Source organism: Pleuronectes platessa, chromosome 10, assembly GCF_947347685.1.
Source record: "Pleuronectes platessa chromosome 10, fPlePla1.1, whole genome shotgun sequence".
NCBI classification, from domain to species: domain Eukaryota; kingdom Metazoa; phylum Chordata; class Actinopteri; order Pleuronectiformes; family Pleuronectidae; genus Pleuronectes; species Pleuronectes platessa.
Genome location: NC_070635.1, coordinates 2434974 through 2453891, shown reverse-complemented (window position 1 = coordinate 2453891; position 18918 = coordinate 2434974). Strand labels below are relative to the sequence as shown.

General features: G+C 44.5%; 1 protein-coding gene across 4 annotated transcripts; it reads right to left on the bottom strand.

Moving 5' to 3' along the window:
- Positions 1-355: 355 nt before the first annotated feature.
- etv1 (ETS variant transcription factor 1) lies at positions 356-18918 on the bottom strand. 4 transcript variants are annotated; one of them, XM_053432970.1, is made up of 12 exons: positions 18874-18918; positions 18234-18324; positions 17859-17906; positions 13690-13743; positions 8099-8228; positions 6939-7127; positions 5873-6120; positions 3652-3723; positions 3498-3566; positions 3246-3415; positions 1891-1992; positions 356-577 (listed from the first exon to the last, which is right to left on the bottom strand). In XM_053432970.1, exons 1-12 carry the CDS (start codon positions 18916-18918, stop codon positions 356-358), a joined length of 1440 nt encoding a protein of 479 aa, XP_053288945.1. The 4 variants fall into 4 exon arrangements, with proteins under 4 accessions (XP_053288945.1, XP_053288946.1, XP_053288948.1 ...); XM_053432971.1 differs by lacking the exons at positions 17859-17906; positions 18234-18324; positions 18874-18918 and adding an exon at positions 17097-17154; XM_053432973.1 differs by lacking the exons at positions 6939-7127; positions 17859-17906; positions 18234-18324; positions 18874-18918 and adding an exon at positions 17097-17154.

The following is an 18918-nucleotide window of genomic DNA, read 5'->3' as shown; positions in this document are numbered from 1 at the left end:
AAAACCACCACATAGCTCATAGCTTGCAGGCTAACGCCGAGTCGCTCCTCCTGTCCATAAAGTGCACTCTCCATCCTGCTGTGGACGTCAGAAAGACAAGAGCAAAAAGAACCAGAGGACGGGTGTGTTTATGTGAGAGAGAGAGAGAGAGATGGGGGGGGAGAGAGAGAGAGAGAGCTCCGCTGCACGTGTGTGTTCAGTCTTATTCCTGGAGCGACGGTGAATTAGAGGACACGACAGTCTCTGGAGTGACGGAGGATGGAAGAAGAGATGGAGAATGGAGGTGCGTGTTTGAGGTGCATGAGTGTGTGAGGAGGAGGAGGAGGAAGAGGAGGAGGAGAGGGGGGGGTTGGCGTTAATAAACGTAGCCCTCGCTGTAGGGGTGCGGCTGGCAGTAGGGCGCCTCCTGCACGTAGGCCATGTTCTCGTCAAAGTGCGACAGCGGCACGGTGTCCTCCTCGTTGATCTGCCGCTCCAGGTCCGTCTTCAGCACCGGGCGCTGGTTGTCGGGGAACGCCATCGAGAACAAGGCCTCGGGGTCGCACACGAACTTATAGACGTATCTCTCTCCGGCCACCTGGACGAGGGAGGAGGAAGAGGAGGAGAGATAGTTGAGATGATGAATATGAGATTTAAATACCAACTATAACAAATGGTCATCTTTTCATCGAATTTTAATGATAAATACATTAAAAAAATATGATTTTTGTGAAACCTGCAGACATATTTTTGAGAATATCCTCAAGAAAACTTTTCCTCTTAAATGTCAATGGGTTAAAAAATGGTGTAACATCCAGTTTTACTAAATACCAAGTGTATAAAACTATCATCATGTTTTAAGAATTTTAATTCAAGACAAAAATATACAAGAAAAAATCCTTTAAATATAAAACCATTACGCTCGTATTGGTTTTGAATATTCTTCCGAAAATCTTTCATCTTTATCCGTCAGTGGTTGAAAAGGTCTAATATCATTTTTTAATCCATGGAAACAAACAAATTTATATAATATCCAATCTATAGAAACCACATTAAATCAATTATAATTAGAATATATCCTGACTCCTGATGAATGTTTGCAACATGTTTCAAGTTTTCATAAAACATTCACCAGAAGCAGATTTATCTCAGAAGTTTGTCTGTTGTGTTAAACCTGCTAAACGCTGCAGCTCTTTGTTGTCTTGGTTCTAACTTGTTTGAAAGCTGATGCACAAATTAAGTTTGACTGATTGAACACAAAAGACCTGGAGGAGCTGCAGCAGGTTCACAGCTGGATGAAAACAATGTGGATGGTGATGACACACAATGAAACTTCATTCATCTGGTTTGATGCTCAGTGGAGGAGCAACGATATCTCCTATTCATAAGTGTGTTGATGTTTACACAACTCAATCTATTTGGGGTTCAGTATCTTGGACACTTTGGCATCCGGACTGGAGGAGTCTGGGATCAAACTACCAACCTTCTGGTTAGTGGACGACCCGCTCTACCTTACATCTAAGCACGTAAACTGTACAAACTTTTATCTAACAGCATGAGATGGTTTGAGTCCTTTGTTGTTCAGCAGGTCCGCCATCTTTAATAAGCTCCACCTCCTGAATAAGCTACAGAGGAGGAGGAGGAGCTTAACACAGCTGCTGTCAATCAGGACAATTGATTTGTTGTTATGTGAAAAAGAAAGGAAGTTAAAGAATGTTGGACGGATGTACTCATGTTATTTATATGAAAGGAGGCAGGTTGATAAAAGATTGATCTTCTTCCTGCTTCTCTTTCCTTCTTGAAATGTGTTTAAATATTATTGTATATGTTTTTTTGTGGTAGTTATTAATATTATGAATCAAATCATAAATATGAATTGTGTTTATTGTTCTAAATCCTGCGTCCTGTTACCTTCTGCATGATCCCCTTCTCGTAGTAGTAACGCAACGACCGGCTGAGCTTGTCGTAATTCATCGCCGGTCGATTCTTCTGAATCCCCCACCGACGTGCCACCTTCAGAACAAACACACAAACACACAAACGATGTCAGTAAACACAAACAACAGAGCCGGACGCCAGACGACAACCCTGCAGCACAGACGCTCGAGCCGACTTCCTGTCCGGAGCTGGAACGTGGAGCAAACTTATTTATCCACATTCTGCTAATAAGCGTAATTACAGAGCGTCCGGCCGGAGCAGACCTGAGCAGGGACGTGTTCATTAGGAGCTCGTCACACACCCAGCGGCGGAGGCAGCAGATGTTACAGCACCTGTCTACCAGATCACCACCCACCAGCATCCACCACCACCCAACACCCACCACCACCACCCGGCCTCCCAGTCCAAACCCACAGCCCCACGGTGCTCGCTTCAGCTTCTCCCGTTCTCTTTCCCCTGAATCTCTTGTTCTGATGTTTGTGATGTGCTCCACCCGGTGAAAAGGCAGAAGCCGCTCGCTGTCGTTTGTCTGTGGCGTTCACAACACCCGGGGGGGGGGGGGTTTAGATCACCTGATGGCATGAATGGGCCCCCCTGTTCTCCGCAGCTGGCCCCCCGCCTCCAGACACCGTTGGGCTGCGTGGACGGCTGCAAGGTTAACCCTCCATCTCGTCCACTCTACAGCCCCCCCACCCACCCACCCCCCCGCCTGTGACCCTGCATCCTCCTCCGTCCTCCTCCAACAGAGCAACAGTGACTGAGCCCCACTGTGTGCGATGGGGGGGGGGGGGGGGGGCACACAGACCCGGCCTCTGTTTTCCATTTCAAAAGGCCCAACCGTCGACATGGGATATTATTTTTAGGAATATGTCCTGTGAGATATTCAGCAGGGGGGGAGGGGGGGGGGGGAGTTGGGTGTATGTGGTCGGTTTGATCAATAAAGATAAAAAGATGAATAAAAATAAACTGTTATGTTGAATCCAGGGCCGGTGTTCGACCACAGAGAGCAGAGCACGTTATTCAATCCTCTTCAGATGCTAATTTATTGGACTTTATGTTTTGTTTCGAGGTTTTAGTGCAAAGTAAAGTGGATCCTCACTTCAGGCCCCAAACCAGAGATGGAACTGGAAGATTATATTTATCAATCTTAATTTTACAATCAGATCAACAACTCAAACCCTGAAGATTTTCACGTTTACAAGGAATTTAACTCACACATTCCAGCTGCTGCAGCAAATCTCTCACAGTTTGCTTTGTAATTGTCTCATTCTTTGAACTCTGAGTAACACAAACTGTGTTAAAAATCAGGATTAGGGAACAAAGGTCACCTCCTCCGGCTCGATGAGCTTGAACTCCATGCCGCGGCCGGTCCAGGCGATGAAGTGCGAGTTGGACGGGTCGTCCAGCAGAGCGACCAGGAACTGCCAGAGCTGCAGCGAGCCTCTGCGCTGGTAGGACGGGCCCTCGCGGTACAGACCGGCCTCCTGCTTGATGTCACCTTCAGGACACAGTGAGGATCATCGGTATCTCTGAGTACTTTTCATTCATCAAGTATTTGACGCTGGTAATAAAAAACTCACCTTCGACTTTTTCCGGCACGACGCAGGTGTCATCGTAGAAATGCCTCGCCACCTTCTCAAACATGCACCCTGGAAGACAAGATGAAGGTGAAGTGAGATTCACGATCTACACGTGTGTGTCAGCGTCTCAGTTCACCGGTGTCACCGTCTGTACCTTCAGTCCTGCTGGTGTGAGCCAGGTAGCCGTCTTGCCGTAAGTAGACAGAATGGCAGCTCGGCACTTCAGCTGAAAGCCAGAAGGGGAGAGTGGGTGTTAAAGGGCCCGGAGGCAGCATTAAGAACACTATCCCACTGATCTGAGAGCAGTGGAGGGCTGTTCGCTCAATGCACCACTGGCTCTGATTAAAGAAGATGCCCTCCAGCGCCAGCACGGCAAAGGCTCCCAGCCGCCGGCGAACCCACTATATCAAACCAGTAATAGATCCTGGGAGCGTCTCCACTCGCGGGGAAGATTTACTGCCGAGCAAAACACCGGCGCTCGGGTGAAAACACAACCTGACAAAAGATATAAGATCATTTTCATATCGTGACGGCTCAATAATGTGCTTTTACTTTTGTTTTATTAAAGATAAAAAACCACAGCGACCTGCAGGTGATGGTTTCTTTTGACTAAATCGTGGATATTGTGCCGAACTGCTCCGGGAGGATCGGGTCTGTTCACTGGGTTGAGATGGGGCGGGACTTTTTTTTTAAATGAAATATATAATAACAGCAGAAGGTTATTTGTTTGAGTTGCCAGGCGACCGCCAATCAAATCCGATTAAAAACACACCCACACAGTCCTGATGATCATCCGAGGGTCTGAACATCTTCATAAATAAAAGAAAGATGTATTTTTCCTTTAGTTTATCAAATTAATGTTGCTGCATTTTGAATATTGACGGGTCATTCAGTCTTTTTTGTTTAATCTCCAAGTTTAGAGACATTTCTATTGTTTATTATTTATTTAAAAACTGGATATTTGCAATTTAAACCAGAAAAGATCATATTTCACAGATGTAACTAAACATTTTAAAATCAAATCACTTCATTTTTCATGTCTAATAACAGAATTCTTAATAATCCTCTAAAGAAACCACTCTATAGCGTTGATGCCTGTATCACTGGTTGGCTTAATGATTGAATTGTCCATTCACTGTACTTGTCAGATCCTCCCACGTACAGACATCACTGTCACAGCTTGTCATCAACAACAAAAAAAAGAAAAGGCCGAACAGGTTACAAAGTGAATGTTCAATAAACAGACCGAGGCCCATTCATTTAGGCCCATAAACATTTCTCTGAACTTCATCAAAGTAATGGGCTTGTAGAGGAAATTGCTGCTAATGAAATTACCAGCTCCCCTCCCATCCTTCCCAACAGGCCCGGTCAACATGCTCCACTGTGACGGATAATAAATCCACTGGGAGGCTGCGTCCTGGATCCACAGGACAGGACGGGGAGATTCTGTCTCCTCTCTTTACCTACACTCATGTTATTGTTATTATAAATAATATAGCAAATTAATACGATTTAAGACCATTTTGTTTATATTTTAATTCTTCCCTGTTGGTTTTCAGTTCCACTTTGGTCTTATTTGTAGTTTTATTACAGAGTGTTAATATCTATGTAATTGAACTACAACACGTGAGGAAATTACAAACTATGCATTCTCCCAAAACATCTGTCTCGGAAACTAATTTTAATACTTGTCAGAAGAAGTGTTAAATGGATATTAACATAACTAAAACACATTTTGAAAGTATTTAACGTAATATTCGAAGGTGTTCAAGATTTGTTCACACGTAAAATTCTGATTATTTTCAAGAACCCAAAGAAACCTCGATTTTCAGTGTCGATAAACTGATAATTCACTTTTGATCCTTTGTTTCTCTCATTATCAGACACAGAGAAGATATTCTATAACAACTTTGATCACTAATTATTAATTAATTGTTTATGCCATTTATCAAGCAAACACACAACTATTCACTACTTCTTAAATGTCTGGAAAATGAAGAAGCCTCGGGCTCCTCAGAGGCCTCGGGCGGAGGATCAGGTCCCTTGACTCTGACTAAAGGGAGGGAACAAGTGTGGGAGGGTGGATGTTGGACTGTAAACAGGCACAGCCCCCCCCCCCCACCCCCACCCCCTCCTCTTTTTCTATTAGAGCGCCACAGGAAATGGCGACCGGTGCAGACACCCTGCAAAAACCAGATCCCCTGCTCTAATAATGGGCAAACTCAATAAACGCCGAGCCCCTCCTCCCTTGTCTTCTCCCATTCCTGAGATGATAACGCTCCAGCAGAAGAAGAAGAAAGCTGCTTTCACTGCGTCTCACACACACACACACACACACACAGACACACACACACACAGACACACAAACCTCTCACCTGAGTCGTAGGTGAAGTCCCGGGGCTCCTGCTTGATCATCATGGTGGTGGGGTACGCGTGGGGCAGCGGCGCGCCCACCATGGCCGGGTGCTCGAAGAGCGGGTCGGGGTACTCCTGCTTGAAGCCCTGAGGCGGGAAGGGGATGTTGGGCTCCGACATCTGCCGGTGGTAGATGGGCCGGCTGTCCCGGGCCATCGTGGGCGGGGAGGGGAACGAGTGGCACGGCTCCGAGAGCTGCCGTCGGAATCTGAGGAGGACGAACGCACCAGAGGAGACAAGGACAGAGACTTATTAATAATGGTTTTGATCTTGTGGTTGAAAATTAAGTTTTCAAACAAGCAGTTAAAGAGAGAATTTTAATCTTTGATCACAAGTTTTCTTAAAGACGGGGGCAAATCAGCTTAAAGGCCCAGTTACTCACTTTTTATTAAAGAAGTCAACGAGAGGCGAATGAAAGTTGAGTTGTTTGCAAATAAGAAATTTAATTTGACATGAACTGATTTTGTTGATAAACCTTTCGTCTATGAAACATCATAAAATGTCAGTTGCTTTAATTCCATCAACGTCTTGTTTTGTTCAACAGTTCAAAGTCTCCAGAAAAACAGCTGGAAATGACATTTTAATAACAATCTAATAATCAATTAAATTAGTTGAAAGCTCTAAAAGCTTCTTAACTGACTAAAACCAAAATTAATAATTTTCCATGCTTGAAATTTCAATATCAGATATTTATAATATACTGTTCACTGTAAAGATGTTGTTTACATTGTATATATGACTATCTTTTATAGCGTCTTATGTTTATATTGTATTTTTTATTATATTTGAGTGAGTATTTCACACTTAAAGAAAATAAAGAAAAATGTAACTTTAATCATAACTTTAATGCATTTTAACGCTGACTGGTTTTAATCGTAGCTTCAGTTATTCTGAGTATTTCTCAGTGAAGTTATAGTTTATACAACATTTCTTTATTGTTATGGTTCACGAGCAGGCACATTAAATGACACCATGTGTATCTGCTGCCGTGGGAGTCGAACCCGCAGCTCAAGGCCTCGGACCCACCTGTGGTCCATGGAGTAGGTGTTGTCAGCGAGCGGCTGGGAGGACGGGATGTGAGCGTAGGTCCTGTCTGGTTTGGGCGTCGGGGGGGCCGTGGGGGAGGCATGGTGGAGGGGGGACACAGGGGTGCTACAGGGGGGCGTCACTGGGCTGGAGGGCTTCATTCCTGCAGGCTGCTTCTGCTCATAGGCACTGGGGTAGAGAGAGACAGAGAAAGAGTCAATGAAGCTTCCAGGAGGGGCAGGGTTTGGGGTTTGATTCCCTTCAGCTTTGATTTAAAGATTTAACTGTGTAAGAAAACATGGATCACATCTTCAGATTCTGTTTTAGGTGAGTTTGTCTTTGTTACAGGACATAAGACAAACTATATATATATAGAAATAGATTAAAATGCATATTTATTTATTTAAGTATATTTAGTTAACAGGCCTTTATTTGATAGTTATATTGGAAAGAGCCAATAAATGCTTTAAAACAAGGCAAATTAAAACTGATTTACAAGGTTACATTTAAGGGAATAGCTGTTTTTACACCAATATTTTGCTTTGTTTCCTTATTTTAATTAACACAACAACAATCTTTACAGTTCAGAGACTTCCACCTGAAGCAGAATGTCTCTGTGTGTTTCTGTTGCTCTGAGCTTCTGATCAGCAGGTGAGCAAATGAACCTCACATTTGCTCCACCACCAAAAATAAAACACACAATGGCCATTACACACAAGGCCATTACACTAACACACATTACACTAACACGCAGGTGGAACGACTGCGATGTGTTACAAATCAAATCAGAGTGTAACCAAGCAACACAAGAGAAGTCGCCCAGCACGACTGTACTTATCACAATGTGCGTCGGTTCCAGAATGAGACACGTTCATGTTCATCTAATTTTAAATGTTCATCAGGTTCGTAAATGAAAAGATAAAAAACTGTAAATTCCAAACAATTTGACAAAAATGATTGACGAGTGAAAATGAATAGAAAACAGTTTCATCATTGAAGATGCAGTAAAAGAGTAAAGTATAAATATGTGGATATGTTCTCCAGATGAGGAGATGACTTCTCTACTGTTTCTACATCTGTTTGAATGAATGGACGTGGAAGCAAAGATCTTGTCTTTGTGCGGGAGGTGTCGCTCGGAGGTGTTTCTGAGAGACGCTCACCTGACGTTGTACGGGCACTTCTCTCCATACTGGAGTTTGAAGAGCCGCTCCTGGGAACAGTTGGAGCTCAGCTCTGAACACGGGCTGTGCAGCTCTCTCTTGATCTTCAGCTGCAGTCCGTGGAACGCCACTGCAACAGGAGAAGAGAAGACTGTTCCAGACGCCGCATGACAACAAATCAAATAGACATGGTGTAAGTGTGGCTTTTGAGAGCAGATGCAAATGTCAGGGTTCTGCATTTTCACGAGAGGATATTCTTTAGAGAACAGAATAAGGAATTTAAATAGAAAATATGCAGAAAAACAGGTTAAATTCAGATTAATGTAAGTTTAGCAGCATTTCATATCAATTTCTGCATTTTTATTTTCATGGCTGAGGTTTTCAAGTGTGAACGTTTTCAGAAAATAATAGATAAAGATGATTTTTCTTTAGATTTCTTGGATATTTTATTTATAGAGCAGCATTTTCCACCGTTATAAAATAAAATGTGCAAATTATTGTTGCTGCCTTTAGAAAAAAAAAAGTGATGACCTGATTCAATTCTGTTAAAAAAACACTACAGCAGATTTTACACGATGCTACATTGAATGAGGTTTGCTCTTCTTCTGTGTCCCTGGATTTATAAACAACCAGATTACAGCCCAGAGACAAGTGAGTCCATCATCGATCAGGATGAACATGTTTAAGTTAAAAGTCTCTTTCCGAGCATCCGTCCTCCGATCCTCAGTTACACAAACAGCTCACTTCAAATCTCATTTGCTCGTCCTTTTCTCCTGACGGGGACTCGCTTAGTGAAATATGACAAAACATAAAACCTGGGTGTGCGGCGAGCTCCTATAAAAGCTTCATCTGCTTTCAGCTGGCTGTCAATAGCTTCCAGACGACAGCCACCGGGCCCATTGATCTGGAGGAGGGGGGGGGGGGGGGGGGGCTAGTGCTCTCTACCTATGGCCTCCGATGAGCCCGATGCATCTGAGCGGCTGTTAAGTGCCTGATCAGTCCTGATTAACATCCCATCATCCCGAGTCATGATCAACGCTAATCCAATTGGCTGCGCTTCTGACGGAAAAAAAAGAAAATGAAGTCGGGCTCAGGGGTTGCCTTGCCAATCGCCGTCTCACCGCACACAAGGGGGGGGGGGGGGGGGGCATCCCACAGCACCCTGTGGAACACCAGAGAGGGCCAGCCGCGGTCGGAGGGGGGGGGGGAGGGGGGGTTTCATACTGATGTTCCAGGCTGAGGGAGCTCAAAACTGAAATGGAATGGATATCCATCAACTCCTGGTCCAGCAAACATTTAGACATCCGATGAACCAAAACACCAAATCTGTGGTTTGAGTATTTTTCATAGGAAGGTCTCTGGGGCTGCGAGCGGCCGAGAGAGAGAGAGAGAGAGAGAGAGAGGATGTTTTGGGGAGTTTCTTCTCATGGCTGACTGACAGCTGTCGTACAAGCAGGGGTCGATCTGCCAACACCCCACCCGAGGCACAGCCGGGGCCCCCGGGGGACGGGCCACACGGCCCCGGCAGGACAGAGCTCAGGGGTTGTTCGCAGCCCTCGCTGGGGGCCTGACCTTTCCCGGGTCATCGATCGCGGGTCAAAGAGACACTTCCTGAGGGGAGACCTTTTGACGACGCTGACATGGAAAAGTCCCACGGAGTCAAAACAATACTTGTGTTTTTCCCTTGTTCACGTCACAATAACTGTCACTTTAATTACCCGCGACAATAAACATAGAGGGAATATGTTTCCTTTGAGCTGAGCCGACTCCCTGGACGTCTGCTCCACAGCTCGATGCTGCGTTTAACCCCTGAATCAACAGATACTCCGCTTTTTATTTCTCTGAGCGTCACAGCAGCCGTTAACAACAGCTTCACATGTGCTGCAGCTCAGGGCCTTAAATTAGAAATGGAAATGTCACAATAGATTTGGTCAGTGGGGTGCCGAGGTACACAAATCAATAGCGAGGGCATCGCCTCCGACTAAAACAGAGACTTCCTTTTTAGTCCAGAATGTCAGGCCCATCACTGCTTGATTGCTCTCATTATCTACATATTGATTAACTCCGATGGAGGGGTGTTTAAAAGAAGAAGCAGTTAGAACAATTACGGGTTCTATTCTGAATGCAAAATGTGTTATTTTCTTTTTTCTCCCCCTGTGCCATTAACTCAAATAATCTGTAATTTTCTCTGGTCTTTGTTTGTTCAGACTCAATGGAAATCTTTTTCCTGCAAATGGAATAAACAACGTGTTCACCCCCTTTTTTATTTTTCTCCCTAGCTCTGTTATACCTGTAAGGAAATATAATTTGAGCTCTAGATTATTATTTCACATTTCCCTTATCTGACATTTTGCTTTCCTATCAAAGAACTGTTGGCGCCGGACGTCGTGTAAACACAAATTGTGTGTTTTGGCAGAAGCCGGGCCGACGTTTGGCAGATCCCTCTCCGGCCCATTCATGAGAAAGTACAGGTCTTTTGGCAACAGCGTAAAAAACCCTCCGTTCCATTTTCACCTACTGTAGGTGAAGCAGCCACCGCTGCTAAATGATGGAGGCTCCGATCTGCCGCTAACGTGTGGCCTCATTTTACACCTCCTCTACTCCTGCGTGCCCCGCTAAGTTATGCTAATGGTAAGCATCTGTGTTGGAGTTGGAGACAAAGAGAAATCCTCCTTCAGCCCGAGGACACTTTTTGCTCCGAGGCCACAAAGCTTCTCGAGAGACGTTAACTCCGAGACAACGTGAAGACACACCGACGGGAAAAAGACGAATCTACGGTTAACGACCCTGATTCCTTTAATTTGTCTGTTTCTGTCTAGTTTCCATTTTCTGACACAAAATGATGTGAAATACTTTTTGCTTTACGTTAGCTGCTCATTTCATTTAAGCAAATTTGCAACTACCGATGTAAAATTCAAGTTATAGCAGAGAAGTGGAGCTAACATTTTAACCCTTATCTTGTTTTCTTGGTATGTAAGTTTAAAACACATATATATTAATAGTTAACTGTATTTGAATATAATCTTTTCCTAAAAATACAACTGAATGCTTCCTTTATTAATGCTAATTAGCTTTTAGCTGATGCTAACTGTTCTATTAGTAAAGAAATTGTCCAGTATTTTTAACTAGCACAATAAAAACCTACACTCACAATGCTAATGAAAAAAGTGTCCTACTTTTTAGCTAATGCTAACTATTCAACTATCAAGGACATTTTCAATAATTTTCAGATTGCTAGCACAGAAAGCTAACTGGATAGCTACCCAAATTATGCCAAAAGATCAATTGGGCTACTTTTAGCCTAATGCTAACTATGCTACTGTAAAATATATTTTCCATCATTTGTAATGAGTACAATCCAACAACACAATCTAACAACAATCCCTTGGCATCATAGTTCAAAGACCCAGAGAGAATCACAAGTATAAAGATTAATTTTAGTTTTTATAAGGTCGCTGTGCAGTTGTCAAAACAGCCTGAGGAGTAAATTACACATTTGTCTGAAAATATTTGTACCTGTTTATTTGGGATCGACTCAAAATAAAACTACAACGCTGCAGTTGTCTGTTTTTAAACAAACACCAGTTAACGTGCACTATTTCAGTCCTTGCAAAAATACACAAAAAGTGCAGTAGTGAGTATTTGCGGCAGCAGGACGGGGGGGTGGTGGTGGGGGGGGGGGGGGGGGGGAATTAGAGATATTTAAGGAACATGTCACAGTGACTAATTTTAGTGTTTTAGTTGTTTTTGTGGAATCGGCTCATAACTGTTTATCTTTAATTTGCTGACAACAGGGAAATTGTAGGATGTTTCCAGCTCGACAATCGCTAGTTGTCGGCACCTCTCTATCCGTCTTCTCTACACAACTCCTGTCTCTATCCTTCTCTCTGTCCGTCTCTCCATCTCGCCGTCCACCGTCCACCCCTCCATCTCTCGGCTCGGTGAAACCCATATGGGAGCGCTGCCGGCTGGGACGCCTGCTCGAGCGCCCAACCACGGTGCCCTCACCCTCCCGCCATCTGTCGGTGCCCCTCCAGTCGGCTGCCGCTTTGCCAACAGGACAATTCAGATGGTCAGCGGTCTCCTGCCACCGCGGCCACCCACCCTGGCTCTACCTCTGAAGGACAACGGGAAAGTCTCTGTGACCTCTGGTTCTCTACTGTACAAACGCATCGCTCCTCCATCTTGGATTTTTTTAAGAGATAACTGGTAATTCACCACCTGATCTGTGAATCCAGCTGCTGGGTTCACTGGTGGATCACAAGCTGGAGAAAAGCGAATCAAAGATAAATGAAAGGAAACAATGAGCTGCTGCAAATAGGATCTAGTTTAATTTGGACAACCTGATTCAGGATCTGTAATCTGGCTCACGCCGGGTTTACAGGGTGTGTGATCTACTTCGGTGCCAGATCCAACCCCGCTCACCCAATTACCGTCTGTGACCTTTAGAAGTTTACAGTCCACGCTGACACTAAGGTGACCTTGTCGTTTTGTTCCAGAGAAGAATCCTTCCTCAACTCTTGTTTCCAGGTTAAAGGGCGGGGGGGCTGGGGGGGCTGGGGGTGGGGGGGGGGCAGAGGGAAGACGCAGGCTGTGGACACACAGATCTGTGTCTTTTCTCACAGTTTCATGGGCGTTTTGGCTCATCAGAAAGACATGTGCTTGCTCCGGGTCCCACTGAGCTCCACTCAATCCATTTCTGTCCCCGTCTTGGCACCGCGTCCTCCAGAAGTGGACGGTGCCAAGTCACCAGCCACCGTGTGCAGCCACCGTGCACGACCAGGTGAAGTGCAGCTAACTGCCTCATCACTGCAAGAGCGAATTTAATCAAAGCTCGAGGAGTGAATTTGATCTTTTAGCAGGAAAAAAATAAGAGAATATGAGAAATAGCTTCTTCTCCTGATGTAAAATCCCCAGTGAAGGTTGGGCCGTGCACGAGGAGGCCAACAAACCTGCAGCTGAAAAGGATAAATGTGGTAATAGCTAATATTACGCTGCCAGATTTAGAAAATCTAACCACACTCGAGGGTTTTGCACAAACAGCACTTTGAGGAGAGGTCGTGCAGGAGTGGTTTTTTTTAAATATTTTATTTTAAAAAATTCAAAACCGCCATCGATTGACAGCAGTTTCTCCAACCTGGAGTTAAAAATATCACTTCAACCCCCCTGAACAACATCAACCACAATATTTTGATGTTTTCTCTATGCAAATAAGTCACAGTGCGATAATCTCTCCGTGGTGTGAAGAGGTGCACGGGCGACAGAAGGGAGGGAGAGACAAACACAACGAGAGAGAGAGAGTGAGAGAGAGAGAGAGAGAGAGAGAGAGAGAGAGAGAGAGAGATAACCCCCTGCCCATGCACCTGTCGGCAAAACCTGCAAGACTGCTGCAGCTCTCCAGAGAGCACTTGTGTAAGCAAAAGGTGAGGGCACGGAAAAACACACAGCTCCACGTGCACTCCCCCCCACACAACACAAACACACCAGTCGAGATGATAAGTGAAAGAAAAGAAAAAAAAATCCACAAACACACACACACACACACACACACACACACAACAGAGAGGAAATCAACGTGGTCTCTTACTCACAGTTTTCAGTCTGGAAGTCTGGAACGAACTGCTCGTCATTGTCGGGAACTTGAGCTGCAAACAGGAGCAGAGAAGAAGAAAGAGTGTGATTGTTTGTGATGTTGATGGACAACGCAGCATTGATCACAGCTCCCCCCCCCCCCCCCCCCGGTCCAACAGCCTCCTCTGACAAACAGGCTCCTGGGACGCGAGCTCGGCCTATCCCAGCACCGCCTGCTGCCGCGGCCGCGGGGAAATAGAGTTCAGAGGAAACCAGGCCGAGGATCCGTTTGGTTTCTCTTTGGTGCCCGCGCTTTTATTTTTATTTCAATGTGCAACAAAATGCAAAATCCTTTAACTGTCTCAATTTTTCTGTATTTTAATATCTACAATTAAGTCATATTTAAAAAACAATGTGAAAAAATATCAGGATTATTTAATAAAAAATAGAAATCTCACAACAGAGTCCATTTAGTTGTAATTCTGGAGCTTTTCAGACATATCACACTAAATTACCTCTTCTCCATGTTGATCTAAAATTTAACTAAATAAAATAAAATCTAAATATTGTTTTCATCCATTCTTTTGCCTTCTTCTCTTTTTTTTACTAGTCATTTTATAGTTAAATTAATTTACCAAGTAAAGAAGATTTAACACTTATTTTAATACAATTTGACCTTTGAGAATAAAATCTGGCTCATGAGCAAACAGCGCTACACTCATCAAACAACCTTGAAAAGCTTTGAGCAATATGTTTTCAATGATTAACTAATTAACGAGGAATTAGGAAGGCCGGGGCAGCGAGGGACATGATGTTTTTTTTTTGCTTTAGGTCTCTGACTTCCTCCTAATTCCACTTCCTGCGGTCGCCTCGTCGAGCTAGAGCGCCGCGGCCCGGCTCTCGCTCCTCGCCAGCAGCCAAGCACCCATTGTTACCAGTGTCTAATTGGCTTCCTCCCTACTGGTGAATCCACCTGTACCTACCGAGTCGGGTCTGTTCCAAACCGCCCAACGCTTCACCTGCACTGCAAACGCCCCTGCACTCGGGCTAATGCTAAAATAATGAAGCCCGCCCGGCTCCGGCTCCAATTAGGACACGTCCGCGTTCATGTGGCACGTATTTTACACTCAGCGACATTTCCCTTCGTGTCCCTCAAGTTTGACACTTTGCCGGCGAAAGGCAAAAGGAGATTTAAATGTGTCATTAGCACGTCTATTTATACACACAATGAGGTGGATCCTCATTATCACAGGAGCAGCAACATGTCTCCACATGTCTGGAGATCTTCAGAGAGAAAAAAGAGAAATTACAGATTTCCCATCTCTGCCGCTCGTGATGTGACCGGGGATGTTTTTTTTTTTTTCTATCTCGGCAGAAGGTGTGAATTGAGGAGAGTAAACAATCAACAGATCAAGAGGAGACAATTGCTCCATGTTCTCAGGCGGGTGAAGAGAGCAGCGAGTGAGTCTCTCTAGAATCTGCTCTAATTAAACCTATTCAAACACTATTGTGGGCAAGTCTTTTACATGCAGTTTGGGTTTTATCCTGGTTGATTTACTGGTGAAGGATCTGGGACTGGTTTGCTGCTTCTCCCCAAAGTGCTGCAGGCTTTTTTTTTTAAAGGGTAACGACATGAGACTTTAAAGAAAAAGTAAAAAAGATATAAAGGACAGTCTTTCATACTCAAACCCTCTAAAACCCTCGTCCCTCTGAGTCTAATCACCCCCCCCCCCACACACACACTTCCCGTTAGTGGTGAAAACCCTCAGCAGCCAGATCTGAGTCCAAACTGAGGGACAGGACGGATGCGTCAGCGGCCTCGCTCTGTGAATGAGACACAGCTGATCCCTGCAACTATAACTCCTGGGGAGAAACCGGCCGAGCTGGAAGTCTGCCGCCATTCACAAAACAAAACAGATCCAGAGAGGAGGAGAAAAGAGGAGTGAGGGTGAAAAGAGAGAGGAGTTGTAAAGGCTGTGAACAAGAGGCCCGAGTCGGTCCGAGGCGTTTACCTTAAAAAACCTGCACCAACGGGTTTTAACCTGATTTCACATTAAACTAAAAGAGCAGGATTTTTTTTAAAGTGAGAATTTGGAGATTGAAACGATTTCCCCGGGATTGAATCAGACACTTAGATGAGTGGAGGAGCCTGAGTGGAGGAGGAGGGTCACTGTGGTGCAGGGTGGGGGTGGGGGGGGGGTCGAGCAGACGCCTGTCAGCTGCCGAGCTCCTCTAACCTCTTTGCAGTCTGGTAATTCAGTCCGTCTCTCATAATTCCTCCTCTTGTTCCAATTACCTGAACTAATAAATCTTACAAATGGGAAGGTATTCCTTTTCATCTTAATGGACAGGAAGTCATTCATTAGATCCACAATCTGCGAGCGTTCATCATCACATTGATCCACGACAGGCAGAACTGTAATCCTTAACAGTAATACCTCTTATCGCCCGCCCGCCCTCTCTCCCCTCACTTTGGATACTGAAATATTAAAATCCTGTCTTATTCTTTTTTTACACGCTGGGGGGGGGGGGGGGGGGGCCGCCACCTCACAGTCCGACTGCTGCTTCAATATCTGATTCCAGATCGGGTACTTTTCTCTTTTTTTTTTAAAAGCTTTGGTTTTCAAACGTGTTAAAGAATAGATGGAGCCCGTAAATGATGGAGAGTCGTTCCCACCTGTGTGAAGAGTGAGAGCTCGACTGTAGTACAACTCAATTCTTTTTTACTTTAAAGTATCTGCACTTGATTCAGTAATATTTATGACAGGAGAGAAGAAAGAAGAATTACAGCTTTTCAACCTGAGCTCTGATATGTTCAAATGTAAATTTGTCTTTTTTTGTATTTGATGCTTTAATTAAAACATAAAAATAAAATTGCCCCAAAAATCTGAAAAACATTGTAATTGACTTAAATAAATAAAACATATATTCGGTAAAAACATATTTAAAAAATGTGGATGTTTGTATTTTATTTAAATCACTCTCGTAGTTTCTGTATTTAACTTTCAGGAAAGGGACTAAACAGAAATTTAACGCTTTCAAATTAAGAAGATTTTTAAATTCTATACTTTTTACTTGAATGTAAAGCTTAACGCGAACGTTTTGTGCTAAATATTTAGTTTTTCTTTTCATATTTTAACACAGCAGTATTACTATTGTACTAATGTGTCTCAGAAACGTAATTTTACTTAAATGATTTAGCAAATTTGCAGAGAAAATACAAAAACTTTGGTTGACGTCAGATATAAATTCAAATCTCCTAACTACTCATCATGAGCTTTACACTTCTGTCTTTTCACAATAACGTCACAATTCTTTTCAGATTTTCACAGCAAATCTTCCAAAAGTCAGATTCAAACACTAAAGTGAAGCCAACAGTGAAACATTCACACGAAACAACAACAGACGAGCAATATTCACCACGAACCAAAACTTCGGTGCTGCAGACACGGGAACAGGACACTCGTACTTAAATCCTGAAGCATCACGTCTCAGTGGGACCACAAGGAGCAAGTCTTTCCATGAGATGAAAAAGATTTATGAATAAAAAAAATTTAAGAAAAGGACGACTATGTTAAAAAAAAAGAATCTCTCTCTAAGAGACCAGGGCTGGTGATTTGAAAGTCTGCGATAAAAAAAGAGATAAATCCATTCTCTCTCTTTTCTGTTTCTTTTTTTAAAGGGGGCGCCAAGAAATGAAATTGAAGAAGACAAGGTGATGGTACAGCTGGAGAAGATAGAGAGGTGTGCTGAGAGGAAGCAGAGGGAGAGAGAGAGAGAGCAGGAGAGAGAGAGAGGGAGGGAGGGAGAGAGAGGCTGGAGTACAGCAGAGCTCTGGTGGAGGTGGAGGTGGCGGCTGCTGGCGTGCGGCGCGTTAGCTCCTGCCAAGAGCAGAAGAGACAGTGAGCGTCGGAGAGCCTTCTCCTGGTAATTTGTGATGACACTCTCTGGGTAGAGCCTCCTCTGTCTCCCTCAAGACCCCTCGCTCACAGTCTCTAATGTATGCATGACACACAAGGTGCCTCTTCCACACAGGCTTTTAATTGGACTGCGACGCGAGGCATGTAACTCCAGGCAGCTTCTTTCTTTTCTTTTCTTTTTTTTTTTCACCCCTCACAACCTCTCAGTTTTTTTTTTACCCATCTCCCCTCGTTCTCTTTTTTTTACTTGGGAGGTTTAAAACACTCACCTTCTGCCAGCCAGGTCTCCTGCAGCTGACTGAGGTCCTGGAAGAGCTCTGCAGGAGGAGGAGAGGGGGGGGAGAGAGAGAGAGAGAGTCAGGAGAAGGAGTCAGATCCCAGGAGAAGAATCAGAAACCACTGAGTCCACTGTGGCGCTGCTGATGTGCCATCAGTGCCACTGGAGCATTGTGGGCAAGTGTGCAGCTAATAACAAGTCAATTTGTGTGTCTGACCTCCGACAGAGGCTCGAGAGAATCATCACAGGCCGCCGTGTTGTAATTGAGATTCTGTAGTTAGCAGTGCAGGTGGACACAGACCAATTGAATTTTGCTAAATGTTTAGGAGCCGTGAAATTAGCTTCTCCCTCTCTGCCCTGCGCCTACCTTCAGTGTCCTGAGCCAGGTCGGACTTAATGAATTTTCTCTTTCTGTCATTCGCTGGCCTCTCGCTGCTCCTCGTCTTCTCCTGCAGCCGCTGGAAAGAAGAAAGAGAGAGAGAGAGAGAGAGAGAGAGAGACACACGAATCAATTGTTTTCTGTTCCTCACTGGAGCAGAGAGTGTGTTTTCTTGGCTGCACGTTCAGCGTTTAAATGAGAGAACGACTGGAGGAGCCTCAGTGAGCCACTCATTGATGCCGCACGCACACACACACACACACACACACACACACACACACACACACACACACACACACACACACACACACACTTCTAAAGTCTGGCACATGCACAGGGACCTGTGCTGCACTCATCAGACATAGCCTAATTAACAAGTGGTAACATGGTGCACAACCAGTACTACTGTGTAAAGTGGTGGGGACCTTGTTTGGCTGCTTATCTCTGATGGTGTGATGGAACTGAAACGGTCCCTGAGGGGGAATGAGTCCTGGCAGCAGGAGGAAGACGAGAGATGAAGAGTCACAGGAGAGAATAGAGTTTAGATGAGGAGGGAGAGGATCTTGTCTTAGATTCAGAGTGAGAGACGATGAAGAGTAGCTGGGGTTTGAACTTTCTTTAGACTCACAGTGGAGTTACAGTGAGGCACTTGCTGGTCGTGAAATCCATCCAT